This window comes from Protopterus annectens, chromosome 8.part0, assembly GCF_019279795.1.
Source record: "Protopterus annectens isolate FY-2018-M chromosome 8.part0, PAN1.0, whole genome shotgun sequence".
NCBI classification, from domain to species: Eukaryota; Metazoa; Chordata; order Ceratodontiformes; family Protopteridae; genus Protopterus; species Protopterus annectens.
The window spans coordinates 499,991,348-500,010,567 of record NC_056741.1 but is presented as its reverse complement, the minus strand read 5'-3'; the positions used below and the strand labels follow the sequence as shown (position 1 = coordinate 500,010,567).

At 36.3% G+C, this 19,220-nt stretch overlaps 1 protein-coding gene across 1 annotated transcript in view; it reads right to left on the bottom strand.

Annotated features, from left to right (window-relative positions):
• Positions 1-259: 259 nt before the first annotated feature.
• LOC122808269 (melatonin receptor type 1C-like) overlaps positions 260-19,220 on the bottom strand; it is a 105,728-nt gene continuing 86,767 nt past the window's right edge. The window contains exon 2 of the mRNA XM_044079233.1: positions 260-1,041. Coding sequence (XP_043935168.1) covers positions 260-1,041 — 782 coding nt within the window. The remainder of the gene's footprint in view (positions 1,042-19,220) is intronic.

Below are 19,220 nucleotides of genomic sequence, written 5' to 3'. Positions count from 1 at the left end.
AATGTCATGACTTCTTGTTTGAAATATATAGTAATGCATTTAGAAGTAGCAGTGGAATTACTAAAATAAGAGACTGTACTAACAGGTACTGATCTAAAATAATTTTCATGATTTCCAAATGTCCACTATTCCAGATTTTAAGATTAGGTTAATAATTAAAGGGATCTGTAAGTTAAACATGTAAACACAAAATAGTAGCCTTTTACAAAAGAAATCTCACTGCATAATTTTTAAATATTTCATTCTTCTAAAATACTTTCTACAGCAGCTTTGACAGAAAGGTGCATAGGGATAAGGCAATTTTTTTGTACTCACTTCGAAAATTATGGTTAAATACTCCATAAACAATCCCATTCAGGCAGCTGTTAACGTAGGCCATGAAGTAACTCAGCACAAATAGCCAGTCAGGAATAGTAGGAGCCTTTCCAGTGGGGCTAAAGCCAACCACTAAACCTATAAAACTGATTGGACCCCAACAGACTGCAAAAATAACAAAAACTGCAAACATGGTCAAAAAGTTTCGCACTTCGCTAGGTTTCCGCTTTTGTTTGCTGTCCTGTCTGATGCGGTATTTGACCTGAATGACCAAAATCCAGATTCTCAGGTAACAGAAGATCACAACAGTTATGGGTATTATAAACTGGAAGGCTGCCATAATAAGTGTCAAAGACAGGTTTGTGGTGATATTGAATATGCAAGAATATACCCGTGGATCATATTGCAAGCTGTCAGTTGTGGCCATTGGCAACAGTAAAGTAATGATTACTACCCATATCAGGAAAACATAGCAGTAAGTGTTATTCATGCTGTAGATTTTATCATATTTAGTGCTGTGACAGATGCAAAAGTATCTGTTAACTGCTATCGACATTATGTTATAGACAGATCCAGTAAGGCTAAGGCCGTGTATTACTGATGTCACTTTGCACTGAACATAACCCAAGGTCCATGTCTTCTGCAAAATGGCAAATGTAATTAATGGATAAGGGTAGACAGCAACCATCATATCTGCTGCAGACAAGCTGATAACAAAGATATTACCTGCAAAAAAAGCACATTATTTCATTAACATTTTTGCTGCTGATGCTCCATTGCAGTAAGAAGCTAGGCAAATTATGTAAGAGCATGAAAGTATCAACTTTTATATTTTTGTTTAAAACTTATAAAGAGAAAATGAAATTCAGTTACTGTACAGCCATATCAATGGCATTTTCATTCATCACAGAAGTATTCTGAGGTCTACACATAGTTTATTCATAGTGTCTTATGTCTGCATAGCTGAAGAATTGCTGTAATATTTGGATTTACAAGACCCCCAAAAATAATGATGAAATAACCATGAAATGATGTGCTGCTAACTTGATTACTTTGCTTTGCATTTTATACACTACAGATGAAGTGTATCACATGACTATGCACATTGTGGTGTATTGCATTCAATGGCATACAGCACTGACATATACATGACATTCAAATATTTCTTTATTGTGGTAGCTTAATGTTCCTCATGGTTTTCATGGCTGAAGTTCTGACTATGCTCAGATGGCCTAGGCTCAGCTTAGAACTCATGTATGCAGACAAAGCTGACTGGGGTGAAAGAAGGAGTGAAGAAACTTTATCTTATCATTTCTTTCTGCAAGCCAGTTGGCATAACAGTTAAGGTCTTTGTCTCACATGCGCAAGGTTTGATCCTGACCTCTGACTAATGCTTCTTTGGGGTTTGTATGTTCTCCCTGTGTGTGTGTGTCTCTCTCTCTGGGGTTCCTACAATCTCTAAAGAAAAACATGCTGAGTGTTTTCATCTCAATCTCACCAATGACGGGAGCTGTCTAATGTAGTGCGCAGTATCCATCCTCAAGATAGGGGTCTATATGCCCCTATTGACCAGTGTGTGCCCACTATAAAGCCCAGCAGCCCTGGATCAATAAATCACTGGCTGTCTGTCCATTTGCCCATCAGGTTACCTGGGATAGGTCTGTTGAGCAAAAGCTGGATGTAAAACCAATCAGCCCGTCAAAATTGCTACACTGACATAATGTAGCTTAGAAGTGGAGGACATGTTGGTATGGAGGAGGCTAGCCATCCTATATATCTGAGAGACAAGATGAAAAAGTCTGCTACTTAGGAACAGGACAGACTAGAAATGGTGTGGGAAATGAAGGGGATGTCATTAGAATTAGTGACAGACTCAGACTCATTCCAGTGTAATGATAGGGCAGTATGCAGTCTCAGCCTATGCCCTACAGCAGAGTTATGATAGTGAGCAGTTGCATTGCATTTGCAGGACTAACAGACAGAATAATATGACATGTAAGAAGACTACAGATCAGTGGCCAAGCCATACAGAAATGCAGAAGTCCAAGAAGTCATCAAAAGAAGTGGGATTCAGAAAAGATGGACCAGACTAGGAAGGAATACTGGTTGGCTAACAAAGAAGCTAAAAAAGGAGTTTCAGTAGCAAAGATCAGGGCATCAGAGGCACTCTACCATCAAGCTGGAAAGTGACTCAGTAGGTGGCACAATCATGTTGCAAGGCAAAGACAGAATGAAAAAGGAGATAGTCAGACACAGGGATACCAGCAACAACCTGCTCACCATGAAAGGAGTACTTCCAGCAGCTTCTGAATGATGAAAACCCCACATAAAACTGCCCCAGACACACCTGTGATGAGATAAGTAGAAAGACTAGCACTAAGGAAAATGAAGTCAGGGAAAACAGCAGGGTCAGATGAGGTCACAGTAGATATGATAAACATGCTGGGTGAAATAAGGGAGAAATGGCTCCTGAGGGTAGTCATAGCAGTGCAGAGAGAAAAGCAGATCCCAGATTTCTGGAGAATAAGCATACTCATGCCAGCATGCAAGACGTTCACATCTGTGTGCAGTGGAGAGGTATCAAACTCCTTAACATTGCATGACAATCCTGGAGATGATGATTGATAAATGAATATGCACAGTAGTAGAAAGTAAGATGGGAGATGAGCAGTTTGGATTCAGATCAGGATGCAACACAACTGACCCAATATTTGCAGTTAGACAGTTGAGAAGAAGATAGAGATAAGTTAAGAGTCCAACTGGACATTCCTAGACTTGGAGAAAGCATATGACAAGGTCCCAGGAAAGCTGATTTGGGCAGTACTGTGGTGGTTTGAAGTCCCAGAAACATTGTTAGAATTAGTGCAGGCTTTGTACAAGAATCCAATGACTCAGGTATGAACAGTGTTCGGTCTCACAGGGTGGTTCCCAGTGGGAGTTGGTGTGCACTAGGGTTCAGCTCTGAGCCCACAGCCCTTCATACTGGTGATGGACTACATTAGCAAATAGGTCAGATGGGACAGATCAACAAAACTGCAGTATGTAGACAATGTGGCATTATAGGTCGATTCTGAACAAGGACATCAGGAAAGGATAGGGGAATGGAATGCAAAATTGAAGGCACATGGGATGAAACTAAGTCCAGATAAGACAATGGTAATGGCAAATTGGGGAAATCAGAAGAAGCTGAGAACCGAGATAGAAATGAAGAGAGTGGATCAGGTAAATAGCTTCAAGTATCTGGAATGGGTAATTGAGGAGAAGGGAAGTCTGAATGAAGATGTCAAAGCTAGAATCAGAGCAGCTGCAGCCAACTGGCATAAAGTCTCAGGTGTAGTGTATGACAAAAGAATGCCAAAGAAGGTGAAAAGTAAGGTGTACAAGACAGTAGTGTGACCAGTACTACTATATGGTACAGAAAGCTGGGCAGTAAAGGCAGAGCAGATGAGGAAGCTAGAGGTGATGGAAATTAAGTGCCTGAGAAGGGTGGTAGTATGCACAGTGTGGGACAGGTGAAGAAATGAGAGCAAAAGAGCAGAAGCCAAAGTAGCTTCATTTGCAGAAAAGATGAAATAGAACATATTATGCTGGTTTGGGCACATGTTGAGAAAAGGAAAAGACAATCTGTTGATGTAGATTTAGGACAGACAGGAAGAAAGTAAAATGAAATGAGGGCATCCAGCAAATGAGGGCATCCAGCAAAGAGGTGGATGGACTGTGTGAGGAAAGATCTGTGACAGTCAGGCACGAGCGCTGAAGAAGGCAGGAGTGTGGCACTGAATTTAGAGAGATGGTGACAGTCATCTGACATAAAACCCCAACAACATGTAAAAAATGGAAAGAAGGGGGTTGTTACTTTCTAATAGGTATACTAAAAACACACAGTTCAGAGCAGTTTTTATCTCATTGCACTTGCTATAATTCGTGATTTGTATTCAGCACAGAGGAAAAATATATTCAGCATGCATGTAACTACTTTTTCTTCTATAGAAAAAAGTGTAATCTTCCATTTCAATTGTATTAATACACGTTTGCATATCTATGCAAATAAAGGTCATACTGATTTATCAACAGTAACCATTTCTTTCACTTGGCCATTTGGTACAACTTCTATCATGATCATGTCAGTGCTGACCATTATGTGCAATTCTCTTCAATTCGTTAAGTCTGCTGTAACGTTTCTGGACATATGATTGACTAGAGATGTGTTATGATCAATCTGTATGTGATGCAAACTAAAGAATCATTCTAGGCCAACAGATTCATATTGTAAATTATACAAGTTACTGACTAATAATTATCATTTACATTTCGGTTACTGGGGTACACACTGATCAATGTATGACCCACTGTCAAATTGTTAAATGTATTTTAGAAAATCATGTCACAATGCCAAGTCCCTTACAAATTGAATGACTCAGTTTGAACAAGTTTCTATTTCTACAAGCTAAAGCTGGAAATTACAGTTTTTGCTCTTCTATTCAAAAGAAAATAATATTCTATCTCAGTAGTGACACTAACGTTCCTGAATGCAAAAGTAATTTTCAGATGGATGGATATAGTGCATCTCTCAGATTCAGTTATTTGAACATTTCTGCACACATTGTTATATTCTGCCACAGTGCTAAACCTAAACAAAACACTAGTCTGTTAGCCAGTCACTTGAATCTAACAATACCTTTATTCCTTATGTTCAAATATATATTTGAATTCTTGCCATCACATATTATTAATTCATTTGATAGCTGCAGTATTAAAATGAGTAATTGCATGTATTCTTTTATATCATATATATATATCTGCTTTAATTCTTACTTATATTTCAGCATTTTTTTTTACAAATCAGTAACATTACTACTCTTATTACTTAGAGTGCATAACAGACCCAATGCAGGGTACCTTCTTCCTGCATACTTAGACCCACACCTTGTATAATACTGATGATTTGTTTGCAGCACTGATCCATACATGATGTTTTCAGACTCAACCCAGGGCCAAGTGCAAAACACATATTGGCATAAATAAACATTATATGTGAAACACAGGAACGGGAAATACAAATAATTGTACATAGTGTGTGTGTGTGTGTGTGTGTGTGTGTGTGTGTGTGTGTGTGTGTGTGTGTGTGTGTGTGTGTGTGTGTGTGTGTGTGTGTGTATGTAGATAGATAGACATATCTTAATGAAGTAGAAAAATCAGCAAAACAGTATCATAAAATAATGGCAGGATTCAAGAAGGTAAAGCAATGTGTACACTTCCATGTACATGTCGCTGTACCTTTTTGTAATTCAGCAACCACCCAATCATGGTGCTTCATGCTGCTGTAGCAAGAAGACATGCAAGCCCCACGATAATACTGAATGCTAATGAGGCAGTCTGGGAGAGGCATATGCTAATTAGCCATGTGTTCTTTCTCCCTGGAGCTGCCTTTAGGAAGGCATATATACATCAAACAATTCAAGAAATCACTTATATATATAGATCAGTGTGGCTGCCTCTACTGTGAAGCAACGTTCAACTACCTGCTATGACCATAGTATGGAGACCAGGGGTAGGTAGAGCCATTAGATACCAAAGGACATATCAGTGAAGTGCCTTAATGTCACCAATATCCCTAGTGGGATCCTGGGGATGGGTAATCACTAGCCACCAGGGATATAATATACTTATGTGTGTTAACAGCACTAACATCACTACAGGGAGGTAGGGGTGGGGGTATGCACTAGACACCAGGCCATGCTAATTACAGGCAGTGGTAGCACTTTGAGTATTATGGGGGTAGAGAAGAAATATGCGAGGGCAGGCAGGACAGGGGCAGGTATGAGGACCATGGTGTGTGTGTGTGTGTGTGTGTGTGTGTGTGTGTGTGTGTGTGTGTGTGTGTGTGTGTGTGTGTGTGTGTGTGTGTGTGTGTGTGTCTGTATGTCGGTGTCTATGTGTGTGCATGCATGTGTGTGTATGTATGTGTTGTTTTATGTCCGTGCATGTGTGGAAGAGTGACTAGGGGGAATGCCACTGACTACACCAGCAGCACTTTTTACTACCAAATCATGCAGATCAGCAATAATCTGTATGTCGAGGTAGTAAATGCAATTCAGAATCATGTAAATTAGCTGATAATGGGATCTTGCCTCATTATGGATAACCTGTCTCTGAATCACAAATTAGCACATTGTGGGAACAGGGCCTTTTTAACACGAGCAGTACTGCTCATGCTAGGCCCTTTACTGAATCCCTGAGAATAATTCAAAAGTGCTATGCCTTTTAATGAATCCCTGATAATAATTCAAATAAACAGTGTTTACAATATTAGGCATACTAACACTGAGAAAAACAAATAATAAATTAAAAACATTTCCATTATTATACATGACTGTTATTATTTTTACTAGAATTAGATTTGTAGTAGAAAAAGCAAAATATACAAAAAAGGTTTAAGGCAGAATATCATGAGTGAAACTTTGTATTTGCAGTTTTTATGAGATGCAGTTAAGTTTCTTAAATAATACTTAATAACACTTCTGAGTTAAGTGATTTTTGTGAACCAGTTTTGTCACATTTCTCACATGCAATATAACACACATCCATATCTTGTGATAATTATTTTTGACTTGATTTCAAATTATTTTGCTGGCCATGTATATGTGTGCATTTATGCTAACTGTATCACACTATATATTAGCAGTCTGTTCCTCAACTAATCATCTAAAATATGAAAGCACTCTGTTATGCAACTGTGTTATATAACTCATTATGCTCATAGGGTGGTACCTATAGAAGAGTAGCACAGTGTGCAGTGAAAATTAATACAGGTGGGAGCAATACATAGGGAGTGAGTGATTCAGAGAAACAATGAGTTCATGCAAGGGACAAATAGTGTGGTATGCAGCACATGCTGATGAGTGCTTAATGACATGGACATGGAGAAATCTATGCAAATAAGCCAGATAGCGTATACAAATGATGACAGCCAAAATGTCCGACAAATACTGAAATGCATAAGATGGGTGAACTACACCATTGCACGTCAGATTTTCCAGTGAAGATCACAGTGAATTTGTGGAGTGCTATTGTTGCATTAACAGCAGCTATAGCTCAGCATCATGTGATAACTGCCACTATCAAACCCAGTGACTCCTATGTTGATGATCATAGCTATTACATCAACAGAGGAAGCCCAGCACTATACCTTTATTTATTGGTTCAATATTTCCTCTTTGTCTTCTACCTCTCCCTCTTCTTCCTTCTATCTATCCTAAACATTTTCTTTCACTTCTTAATACTAATCCTCTATTTCCTCCTTTCCTCTCCCCCTGCCAAGTTCTTTCCAAACATGTTTCATAGCTCTTTAGATTCTGCATTAATGGTACTCTTTTTAAATCTTGTATATTTGTTAATTTCTTAAACACCTCTGTTCGTTGCCTGTATACTTCATTTACTATGCTCTTTTTAGAATTTTTTTTCCAGAGCTTTTAAATTTTGTATATTTGTTGATTATTTATTTGCTAGTTTCTTTATGTAATGCTGGAAATTTTCTTGAGCTTTTTTCCCATGCATCTTCTGAGAATTGCTAGCTTTATGCCCAGTTGGACTATCCAGTAAGCAAATGCAATTCATAAGTAAAATAAATAAAGAGAATAACATGTGATGTGCTCATTCCTTTTCATACTAAGGTGTGTGCAGCATTAACTACCTTAGCTACATGGAGCTTATAAATACCTACTATGGATGCATCAGGGATATTAAAGGCAACAGTCTCACAAATCCTGTACCCGTTCCTCAAATATATGCTGTAACATGTGAAGGTGTATATCTAGATTTCCCCAGGACTTCATTGAGAGATTACCAATACCATACAGGCATTTTATAACACTACATTTTCCTGACATTCTAGGAGAAATAGACTATACATACATTGCCATCAAGCCCCCAGGTAGTCCAGAATGACTGCATTAAATCAACAGAAAGGGCTTCCATTCCTAAAATTGCTAGGTGGTCTGTACAAGGTACTATTTATAATGCCCAAAACACTCTGGGAACAATATTTTTCCAGACAATAGAAGAAAATCCAAAATAAGAATTAAAAAAAAACTCATGGAGATGAAGAAAAATCAAGCACATTTCTTTTAACAATGTTTAATCATAATAAGTACTTTCATCTTTATTCAAATATAGTTTTATAGAGACTTAATTGAACTCTGATATAACCTGACATCTGATCATGGCACTCTCTCCATGAGCTGGGGTTTTGTCTCCATTATGTGTCATTCCCCATTTCATAATCTTTGTCAAACCCTTCTAATCAGCAGCTGTTCTCCCTCTTATTTCTGATTAACATCCCTTTTCTGGGCAAGTGATCAAGAAGCCTCAATCCTCACCAAGAACACTGGTGGGGAAATGTTCACTTTGAGAGAAATAGACACACACAGTATTTTCAGATGCAGCTCTCTGCATCAAGAGCACACAGAGAACACACTGCAGTCCTGGGACTGGACTCTCTCTCTCTTTCTCTCTCCAGGTCCCAAATAAGAATCCACACTGACAACTAAGGAGCTCTGTCCCTATTCCAAGTAGCTCACACACACACACACACACACACACACACACACACACACACACACACACACACACACACACACACACACACACACACACACACACACACACACACACACACACACACGCACGCACACACCAATGGAAATGTTGACCGAACAGCAAGAATTTCAGGAGCATGATACCACAGCATCACTAAATAAATTTAAATACTCTCAAAAGTTAAATATTTCCTAAAATGACCAGCCACAATGAAAAGTATAGATACATTTAATAATAAATAATAAAAATACTGAATTAATAAATAATAAAATAGAAACCATGAAAATACTGAATATCTATTTACAATAAGCACCAGAGTTTCAATCACATGAAGTATTCAAAATAACACAGATGGAAAGATTCACACAGATACAGAAAAACAATACTTAACTAATCTCACTATATTTTCCTTACTGATTTATAGAATTACTGTTCCTTACTTACTTAATAGAGGAAGGCAAGGTGATGTGGGTGAGTGGTGTTTCTTGCCAGGTTTCACAAACAGACTGCCTGAAATGTTTGTCTCATCTAGTATTAACGCATCATTTCAGAGCTGAATTACAGAATGACATCACATCTGGACACCTGACTCTGTGGTTCCAACACTAACCCCCCTTTACTAGAAACAGAACCAGGACCTTGCACATATGTGTCACAATAAACACACATAGAGCTTTGCTAAGATGTGTTACAGCATCTGGAAGCTACAAAACCATTTCAACACTTCCACCCATCCAGGATAGCAGTTAATTCAGCACTAAGAAAAATACAGCAAAATTTCCTAGTCCTGGTTTTCACAGACATTGTGTCTCTGGCTACATTTAGACCTGTGAGATACAATCGTTATGGCTTATACCAAGCAATTTAATTTCAGACTATTTTTCCAAAGGTAAGCTGGGTTGAGCTTAACCCGTTCCCTTCCAGCATACTCTGTTAACATATATACATTTCAGCAGTTACCACAATACAGTCAAACATACATGTATACTTCTTTTCTGTCCAGTAGATACATTTTTAACACAAGCAACTTTACAAATATATTCATTACACAAGCATCTGTACAAATCAGTTTGATATACAAATGACATATAGTTCATTACAAAACTCCAGCTAGCTATGATGGCATATGTCACACATCCTCTGCCCTACGCCTCCTCGCATAGCTGGTACTACCTCACATCATCACGGTCTGCATCCATCCATTAAACGTTTATGTGTCAATTGATCCTGTCTGGGACTGTATTTTATGTTTGTTAGTTTGCCTCTGCTATTTGCCTTGTCTCATCGATAATCTTCTATCACTTTGTTTCCAACCCACTCTTATTTTCTGCATGTGAAAAAGGTATATCTCCTTCAAACAAATCTGCTTTCCTTACCCCACCTTCATGGTTACTTTTTTATGTTTCCTTCTGCTTGCTGCGCTCTCCTTTCCTATTTTCCTGTCACTTTGTTGTGCAGACCATCCATGGACTGTCTAATGGTTACTATGTTACTGTTCCCATGCTGAACCTGAGTAAGCTGCAGCATGCATCACGGTATTGTGTGTGTCTGTAAGCAGTGACATGGCTGCATTAAACTGCTTTCCTTGTGATGCACATCATGCACATCACACTCTCTTCTGTATCATGGCCCCAGCATCAACAAGCCATGTACTGCTTATCCAATTAAAATTGTGCTTCTTCTCTTGGATTAGACATTCTCTCAGCCTGGCAGTAGTAGTCAGTCTTACTTCATATCTGGTTATCTACACCAGTTTTCATTCAATGATCCTCTCAAAAATGAATACTGCATGGATACGCAGTGAGTATCTATGAATTCCAGCCATACCTTTTGGCTTTATTATTAAAACTATAATACTTGTTTCATTACTTTCCTCACAATAGTATGCCAGCATAAAATATAAATTAAAAAAATTAACGTTTCCTTAGTCTACAATAGTTACAGAATTTGTGTTTCATTGTCACAATTGTATGCCTCCCTGCCTCATGAAACTCAGACATATTCTGCATTTTAGTACTGCCTCTACTGCAACATGTATGGCAAGCTGCACCTTTTCAGGTTTTTCACAATTAGGGAAAAAAACTAAACATCTGGATCTGTAATTTTCCTTTTTCTGGTACAGTGCTTTGCAGAAATTCATAGGACATTGGAATTCTATGGCTCTGTTACTTCTGACATAGTGTGATATTTTAGTTTTCAAGTCAAATTAAATAAAGAGTGAACCACAAAGTAATGCATTGCCAGAACAGTGACTTTACTTTTGCAATAATTAGATGACAAGCAAATGGCCATGTATAACCTGATATTTGCACAAAGGAGCTAAACATTCATGGATTATAATTATAAAATCATAACCAAATGTAAATAATTACTTTGGCATGCATTCCATGCTCAAATTCGTGGTGAAGCTGTGAAGAATGTGAATAAAGGAAAGTGGCAATGTTTTTACTTTGTGTGGTGATTAAAATCTAATTGCAAACTCCTACAGAAAATGTCCTCTGCTTAAGCAGAATTAGAATCCTAAAAGTGGAATGTTAATGATAGCTCTCATACCTAAATGTATGTGTGTCTGCGTGTACAGCAGGCTGCCTGACAATTGTGGTGATTTGCTGTTAGAAGCAGTGTAAGTACCAATTTATAGCAGTGCATTTCTCTTTTAGGCCAGAACAACTCAGTGAGCACCATGTACAATCACTTACTCTGGCTGCCATTAGTTTCTGTATATGTATGTTTTTTTACCCACTTAACAAATGTAGAGGATTCAGTAATCTTCCAAAAATTGCTTAACTTTTACTAGTTAGTTGATACCCTTTCAGTAGCAAGATTTACAGGCCTGCATTCCACTGTATGAGTGGGACAGAAACAGCTCAGAGAGATTAATCACAGTTTATGGAAGAAATGTATTTTGCTTGTTGAAAACCACCAATATGTCACTTTAGTTATATTTGCAATCACAGAAATAGTTTCAGTAGGTAATTTAGTATTTGTTAAAATGTGACTCATTTAAAAGGATAACAAAAGTAATGCTTCCATCCAGCTTAATTAATAACATAAAAAATGCACATATGACTGTCTTATCACATCTACATGCACATAACAATTTACCTAGTATATTAAAAGTTTTCAGCATACAGTTCAAAATGCTGTATATATTTCCATTGACGTTTACAGTCTCAATCTTTCAATTGGCTTTTTCACATATGTTATGTAGTGTGTGTGTGTGTGTGTGTGTGTGTGTGTGTGTGTGTGTGTGTGTGTGTGTGCGTGTTTGTATGTATGTGTTCATCTGTTAGTATGGATATGTGTGCTTGTAATTTGACCTTAATCACCATGCCTAAAATATTAAATTTCTTAAGGGTAAACTCAGTATCTGTCTGCCCAGAGGCTTATACCGGCCCAGTGGCAGAGATATAATGGTATATTGGATGCCTCGGGTTTAAATCCCAAATGGGAACTAGCATGATCCTTTCAATTCTATAAAATTAAACATATGATTACCTCAGTCCATACGTCTTTTATATTTTTTTAATTTTTCATCATATATTTTTTAATAATTAACATTTTAAGTTTTTGCAATTTTTCTTACTGTACATTATCTTGCTTTTAGTAGGGCCACATTTTTCATCCCTAATTGAGGCCTGTTGAATACCAAATTTAATACCAGGTTCTAAGAATGTATCTGATGCTGAACTTACTCCTTATCTTTAAAAATATCTGTAAGTAATGGAATCCATATCCAGTTCCACCAGCTTGTAATTGTATCCACAAAAGAAATACAATTTAACAATATGATGACATCAGAGTATTCTGAAAAAAAAAACTAAGTTGAAAAACTAAGTCTTTCTGACAGTGTGTAGAAGAAGAGATCAAGCAGAAATTCTGACAAGTACTGAAACACTAAATATCTTCCTACCACTGAAACTGTAACCCAGCCTTTCTGAACAACTCATAATAGCCCAGTATTTTGTCATCCCTCCACCATGGACTACATCTAAAGCTGAACATCCATTCTTACACTTCCAACTACTCCATTGTTTCTGAAACCTACTCTCAGCAGTTTCTCTTCACTCATACTCAGCCAGTGTAACTCCCTAGCCATAATCAATAGAAAAATATATTACCAGATGTCCAATACTCAAGCATTTCACATATTCTTCAAATTCTACATCTTTCTTCTCTGAGCTTACTTTGGACTCAGTTCAAAACTAACTTAGTCCTAGTAAACTCATCCTCCTTTTGAAATCTCAAATAAGCCTCCACATACTGAAAATCAGTACTATAAATGTGGAGTGGGTATGCTTAACAATTAGAATAAATACATACTTGTGTAATAAGTAAGGCATGTGTTTAGAATAAATACAAACCCTACCTATTACACTAGCATCATATATTTTCATTATCTCAGATGCTTGAGTTAAACATGATTGCCCTATCCTAAAAGCATGCTTTTATGCTGTGAAACCTGTTTAATGCTTGATCTGGCTCAAGTACAGGGAGCATCTCCTACTACTTGTTAAAGAACATTTTAGCATTTCCACATCTAACCAAAACTCCTTAAAGGATGACCATTGCTCAAACCGCTCAACCTCTTAGATCGAGAAATCTTTACAAAGCCTAAAATAATGGAGGGACAATTGCCCAAAATAGGAACAAATTTTAAATCTTGATGTTATAAACTTAAAAATGTTGCAAGAATAGCAGGATTTGTGTTAGCATGTATTTTCTGAAGAATATGAAGTCTGAAACACAAATCTATGTCATTATTGAGTTACTTCAGTCCTCCGTGATTTACCAGGAAACCACAATATGAGGCAAAAATTTGAACATTTTGCAAAAATCTGGACAGTTGAAAGGTATGTCATTACCCCTGCTGGCTTTCCATTAACAATAACAGCAAAAACAGACCTCAATTAACTATTGAAGCTAAGGGAAGCTGCCCTGATGACAAACCATGCACAGGAAACCAACAAGTATTAAAACACAAAAGAACTGATTCATGGCACAGATCCACAGAAGAGGGACAAATCCACTGAAACTTCCAAACCAATTCACCAAATACTTTTATTAACAGACAGTAAGTGCTTTTGCAATCTCTACAGATAACTTTTTCAGACCATATTCTTAACAGTTATTCACAGTACATTTAAATACTTCATTGCTTATTTAACAATTAAATGTTGTTATGACTACAAACAAGAGAATAATGAATTACTGAGGCGTACTAAAGACAATTCAACATGCTAAACTAAACACTAAAAATCACATATTAATACATCCATAACAATAAAATAAAAGCAATAAAAAATATATATAAAAAAACATAAAAAGCCTACTATATGCTAACTATGTGCTGTCATTTCCTAGGTTTCCTGTCCTTTAACACTGGTTTAAGTGAAACATAATCATTCAGGCGAGGCTCTTTATGAGCCGAAAGTAACAGAATCCATCTAAGTTCTTTATGTTCTGTTTTATTTACAGAATCACCTTTTCTAATTCCTTCTTCAATCGTATCTATAGCCAAAAATCTTAACCAATGATTTTCTCCCTGTTCCAACATATGTTCCGCAATTGCACTGTATTGCAGCTCTTTTGGAACACAATAATAATAGTCTAGAATGCAGTGTCTAATGCACCTAATTGGCCTTACCTACATAGAATACTGAACAGCTTACATAATGGGCCAAATACACTAAATTTTTTTCACACAATTGGCTGCTATATTGAATGCATATTGTTTACTAGTAACTGGATGAATAAACATGTTACTGATATCTATAAATTTACAAAAAGCACATCTTTTGCATTGGGTGGTACCCTGTCCCTTCAATGGGGTATTTGTCTTACAACTGTTACAAGAATAACATAAACCTTGTTTTAAAGACTTCTTATTCTTATAAATAAACATAGGTGCCTTCCCTACCACCGTAGCAATTCACTTATCAGTACCTAAAATATGCCAATTTTTCTTAAATATACTGCTAATAACTACAGTGTCAGTCATGTGAATCATACAAAAGGAAACAAAATCCTCATACTTAGACTTATTATTTACTGCTTCATGATTATCTGTAGAAAAATAGGGCTTACCCTTCCTTTCCTACTAGTCCTAGAAATGTTACAAGCTTCATTAATTTCAGTTTTTCTATACCCTCTTTGAAAAAAATCATTACTAATATGTGCAAAATTACTTTCAAAGTCTTGCTGTCTAGCATGCAGCCTAGAGCTCCTTATTGTTTGGCTCTTCACTATATTATGAAAGATGTGGGGGGTGCATACTGGCACTATGCAAATAACTATTATGATAACAGTCTTTTCTATAAGTCTGAGTATATAACCTGTTATTCTCATCTCTCAAAATACTTACATCTAGGAAGTCAATATTTGACTGAGAACTTTTCATAGTGAATTTTAAAAATTCGCTTCTGTTATTCAAGTATACATCAAATAAATTGAGTATTAAATCATCACCTATCCATAAAATAAATAAATCATCAACAAAACAATGATAAAACAGACACTTTCTTTAAAACCAGTATTACCTAATATATGTGTATGTTCCCATTCTGCCATGACCAAATTGGCATAGCTACTGGCACAAGAGGTACCCATAGCTATGCCAGTGGTTTGCAGAAAATATTTTCCATCAAATACAAAAATATCGAATTCCAATACTAACTCTATTAAGAAACAAATCAGATCTATTTTCTGTGCAGAGAAAAAATTGTTCCTAATAAGAAAGTCACGTACATATTCTATCCCTATGTCATTGGGAATTACAGTAAACAGGGATGTAGCATCTAATGTAACCGAATATTAATTCTCTGTCAACAGGTTATCAAACAGAAACTTGTGCAAATCCCTGAGAAAATGCTCTGTGTCTTGTAAAACTATCTCATAACTATCCACTAATGGTCTTAATTGTTTCTCTATATGAATTGAGATGGGCTCAGTTATCCATCCTGCCCCTGCTACTATGGGTCTAAAAGGGGGGGATTAGGATTTTTATGTATTTTAGGTAAACCATACACATTCGGAATAATAGGATGTTCTAGTACAAAATACTGAAACAAATCATTCGTGATAGAAATAACTTCCTTTCATACATTGTATGTCAACAGAATTAATCATTCTATATGTCTTAACATCTCATAACATATTATTCATGGATTCAACATAAAAGGACCTGTCCATTACAACAATGGACCGTCCCTTATCTGCAGGTCTAGTTGCTACACCTTTGTCTTTCTGTAGATTTATTAAAGCCTATTTCTCACGTAAATTAACAAATCTATCTTTCTTATTATTTACATTCAACAACTCATAGAATTGGTTTACATGGCTTTATGCACTGCATGCAGTGCATATTATATAGGTAAAACTGAAAGGACATTTATGAACATCTATATGATATCAGGACCCATAAGGAAACAAGTGCTTTGTATAAGCATAGTGTAACTTGTCCTTCTTCCTTTATAAGATTTAAATTTGGCATCATTGATTTAGTTCAAAGGGATTTTTTAGGGGAGGGGGTGACACAAAAAATGTTTTACTGTATAAGGAACTGTTATGGCAGCTTAGGTGCAAATCCAACACCCCACCTGGCCTTAATGACTATATCAGTATAAAATCTGTATTGCACAAAAAAGCTGAAAATGTTTAAACAGTGTGATTTTACATTATAAACATGACTAAATAATAGTGTTATTGTGCAAAGATACACCAATGTGTAGAAATTTATACATGAAAACCAGGATAAAGTTCTTTCAGCATTTTATATGGTTTATTTAAATAGGAAAGTATAAGTTTTATAGATGTGTTTCTTTAAATGTTAATTGAGTGTAATTATCGAATGAGACTTTATGTATAAAAGTTGTTATTTGTACCAGTGCTTTTATCTGGTGAAGTCTAGTCATTAGACGAAAGCGCTCATCTTTCGTGTTTTGTGGAAAATATAAAGAGTTTTTATACCTACAGTGGTGTCCAGGACTTTATTTTACTTTATCCACTAATGGTCTTAATTGTTTTTCTATATGAATTGAGATGGGCTCAGTTATCCATCCTGCCCCTGCTACTATGGGTCTAAAAGGGAGGGGGGTTAGGATTTTTATGTATTTTAGGTAAACCATACAAATTTGGAATAATAGGATGTTCTAGTACATAATATTGAAACAAATCTTTCGTGATAGAAATAACTTCCTTTCATACATTGTATGTCAACAGAATTAATCATTCTATATGTCTTAACATCTCATAACATATTATTCATGGATTCAACATAAAAGGACCTGTCTATTACAACAACGGACCATCCCTTATCTGCAGGTCTAGTTGCTACACCTTTGTCTTTCTGTAGATTTATTAAAGCATATTTCTCACGTAAATTAACAAATCTATCTTTCTTATTATTTACATTCAACAACTCATAGACTTGATTTTCACATGCTTTTGTGAAAATCTCTAGAGCCAGTGACATTTGTGGTGTAAATGTGCTTTGTTTCCTAAACAAATTAAAGTTATTAGCTTCATCTTTATTTACTTTAAACATTCATTTTAAAGCAACATTTCGCACAGTCTAAGCTCCAACAAAGTGTCTGGTAAATCATCCAGACTAGCGGCGATAAAAGTCAATGAAGAAGATTTAGTTCACTGTCCGATAAAATCCTTTGGGAAATGTTCCAAACTAATTGCTCTTCATCTGTTTCCACATTTTTTTTCAAAGTTTATGTCTGGCTCTCATCCATTGACTGCTTTCTTTTGGCTTTCTGCCCTTCTGCCACTTTCTCCTTGCTCCTCTTCTAATGCATGAAACAAAACGATTACTGGTGGAAGGAGAAATAATTCCACTTAATTGTGTTTTATTAACAGTACTGTTCACAAGAGTAATACTATTTTCAACTGGGCTGTTACCAGTACATTATGACCCTCCTTCAGCCAGGTAAAAGCATTTTGATTTTTAAAATCTGACATATCCATCTGTATTTTTTTATTTTTAAACACCAATGGTCTCATTTCATATTGATGTACTTGATCAATTAGTTCAGAAATATGTACTTCAACATACAACATATACACAATTACTTTCTTTATAGAGCTCATCCTGTAGCCTATGTATTCTTGCACAAAGCTCCTTTTCTTCAGGTTCAAAAAACTCTATAATCAGTTGCATATACAAGAAACTTGTTTCAGAATTAATTTGCTGCCACTTAAGTAGATCAGGATAAAGAGCTCCTAATGACGGCATGTTTGAGACACAAACCCTCCTGGAATAACTTTTAGTTTACAGCAGGCTTCTAAATGCAGTCTTTGGCACTGTAACCCTTTTAAACTGTATAAATTATTTTGTAGTTCCTAGAGCTGCTGTCTTAGGTGTACCTTGTCATTCTCATTACATTTAACTACTTGAGCAGATAAATTCCATTCTTCTGTAAGGAGCGGGTTCAATTCCATTCTTAAAAAGTTGGACAAACATTCAAAGTTACCTTGGTTAGTTGAATGTACTGGTACATAAATCAACTTTACAGTTGTAACACTTCCTTCGGCCATGTTCACAGTAGCAGCCACAATGTAAAACACAAATAATGAAGCAAAGGGAAGCTGCTCTGACAACAAACAATGTACAGGAAACCAACAAGTATTAAAACACAAAAGAACTGAATCCTGACACAGATCCACAGAAGAGGGACAAATCCATTGAAACTTCCAAACGAATTAACCAAAAACTTTTATTAACAGATGGTAAGTGCTTTCACAGTCTCTATAGATTGCTTCTTCAGACCATAATCTAACAGTTATTCACAGTACATTTAAATACTTCATTGCTTATTAATCAATTAAATGTTGCTATGACTACAAACAAGAGAATAGTCAATTACTAAGACAATTCAACATACAAAACTATACCAAGAAACACAAAGTAACTAGCAAACCTTGAGATAAGAGCTCTGTGATCCAGAGTCCAAAATCAAAGTATAACAAAACAAATAACTGGACACGGAGCAACCAAGGCTAAGAAATAATTCCACACAGTGGCAACCACATATAAAATTCCATTAACACGAGATAAAAAAATCTGTTAAAACACAGGTTTATTCAATAATGGTAAGCGCTTTCACTTAGGAGCTTCATCAGACCAAAAATGTCTTTGGTCTGATGAAGCTCCTAAGTGAAAGTGCTTACCATTATTGAATAACAGATTTTTTATATTGTGTTAATGGACTTTTATATGCGGTTGCCGCTGTGTGGAATTATTTCTTGGCCTTGGCTGATCCGTGTCCAGTTATTTGTTTTGTTATACAAAACTATACACT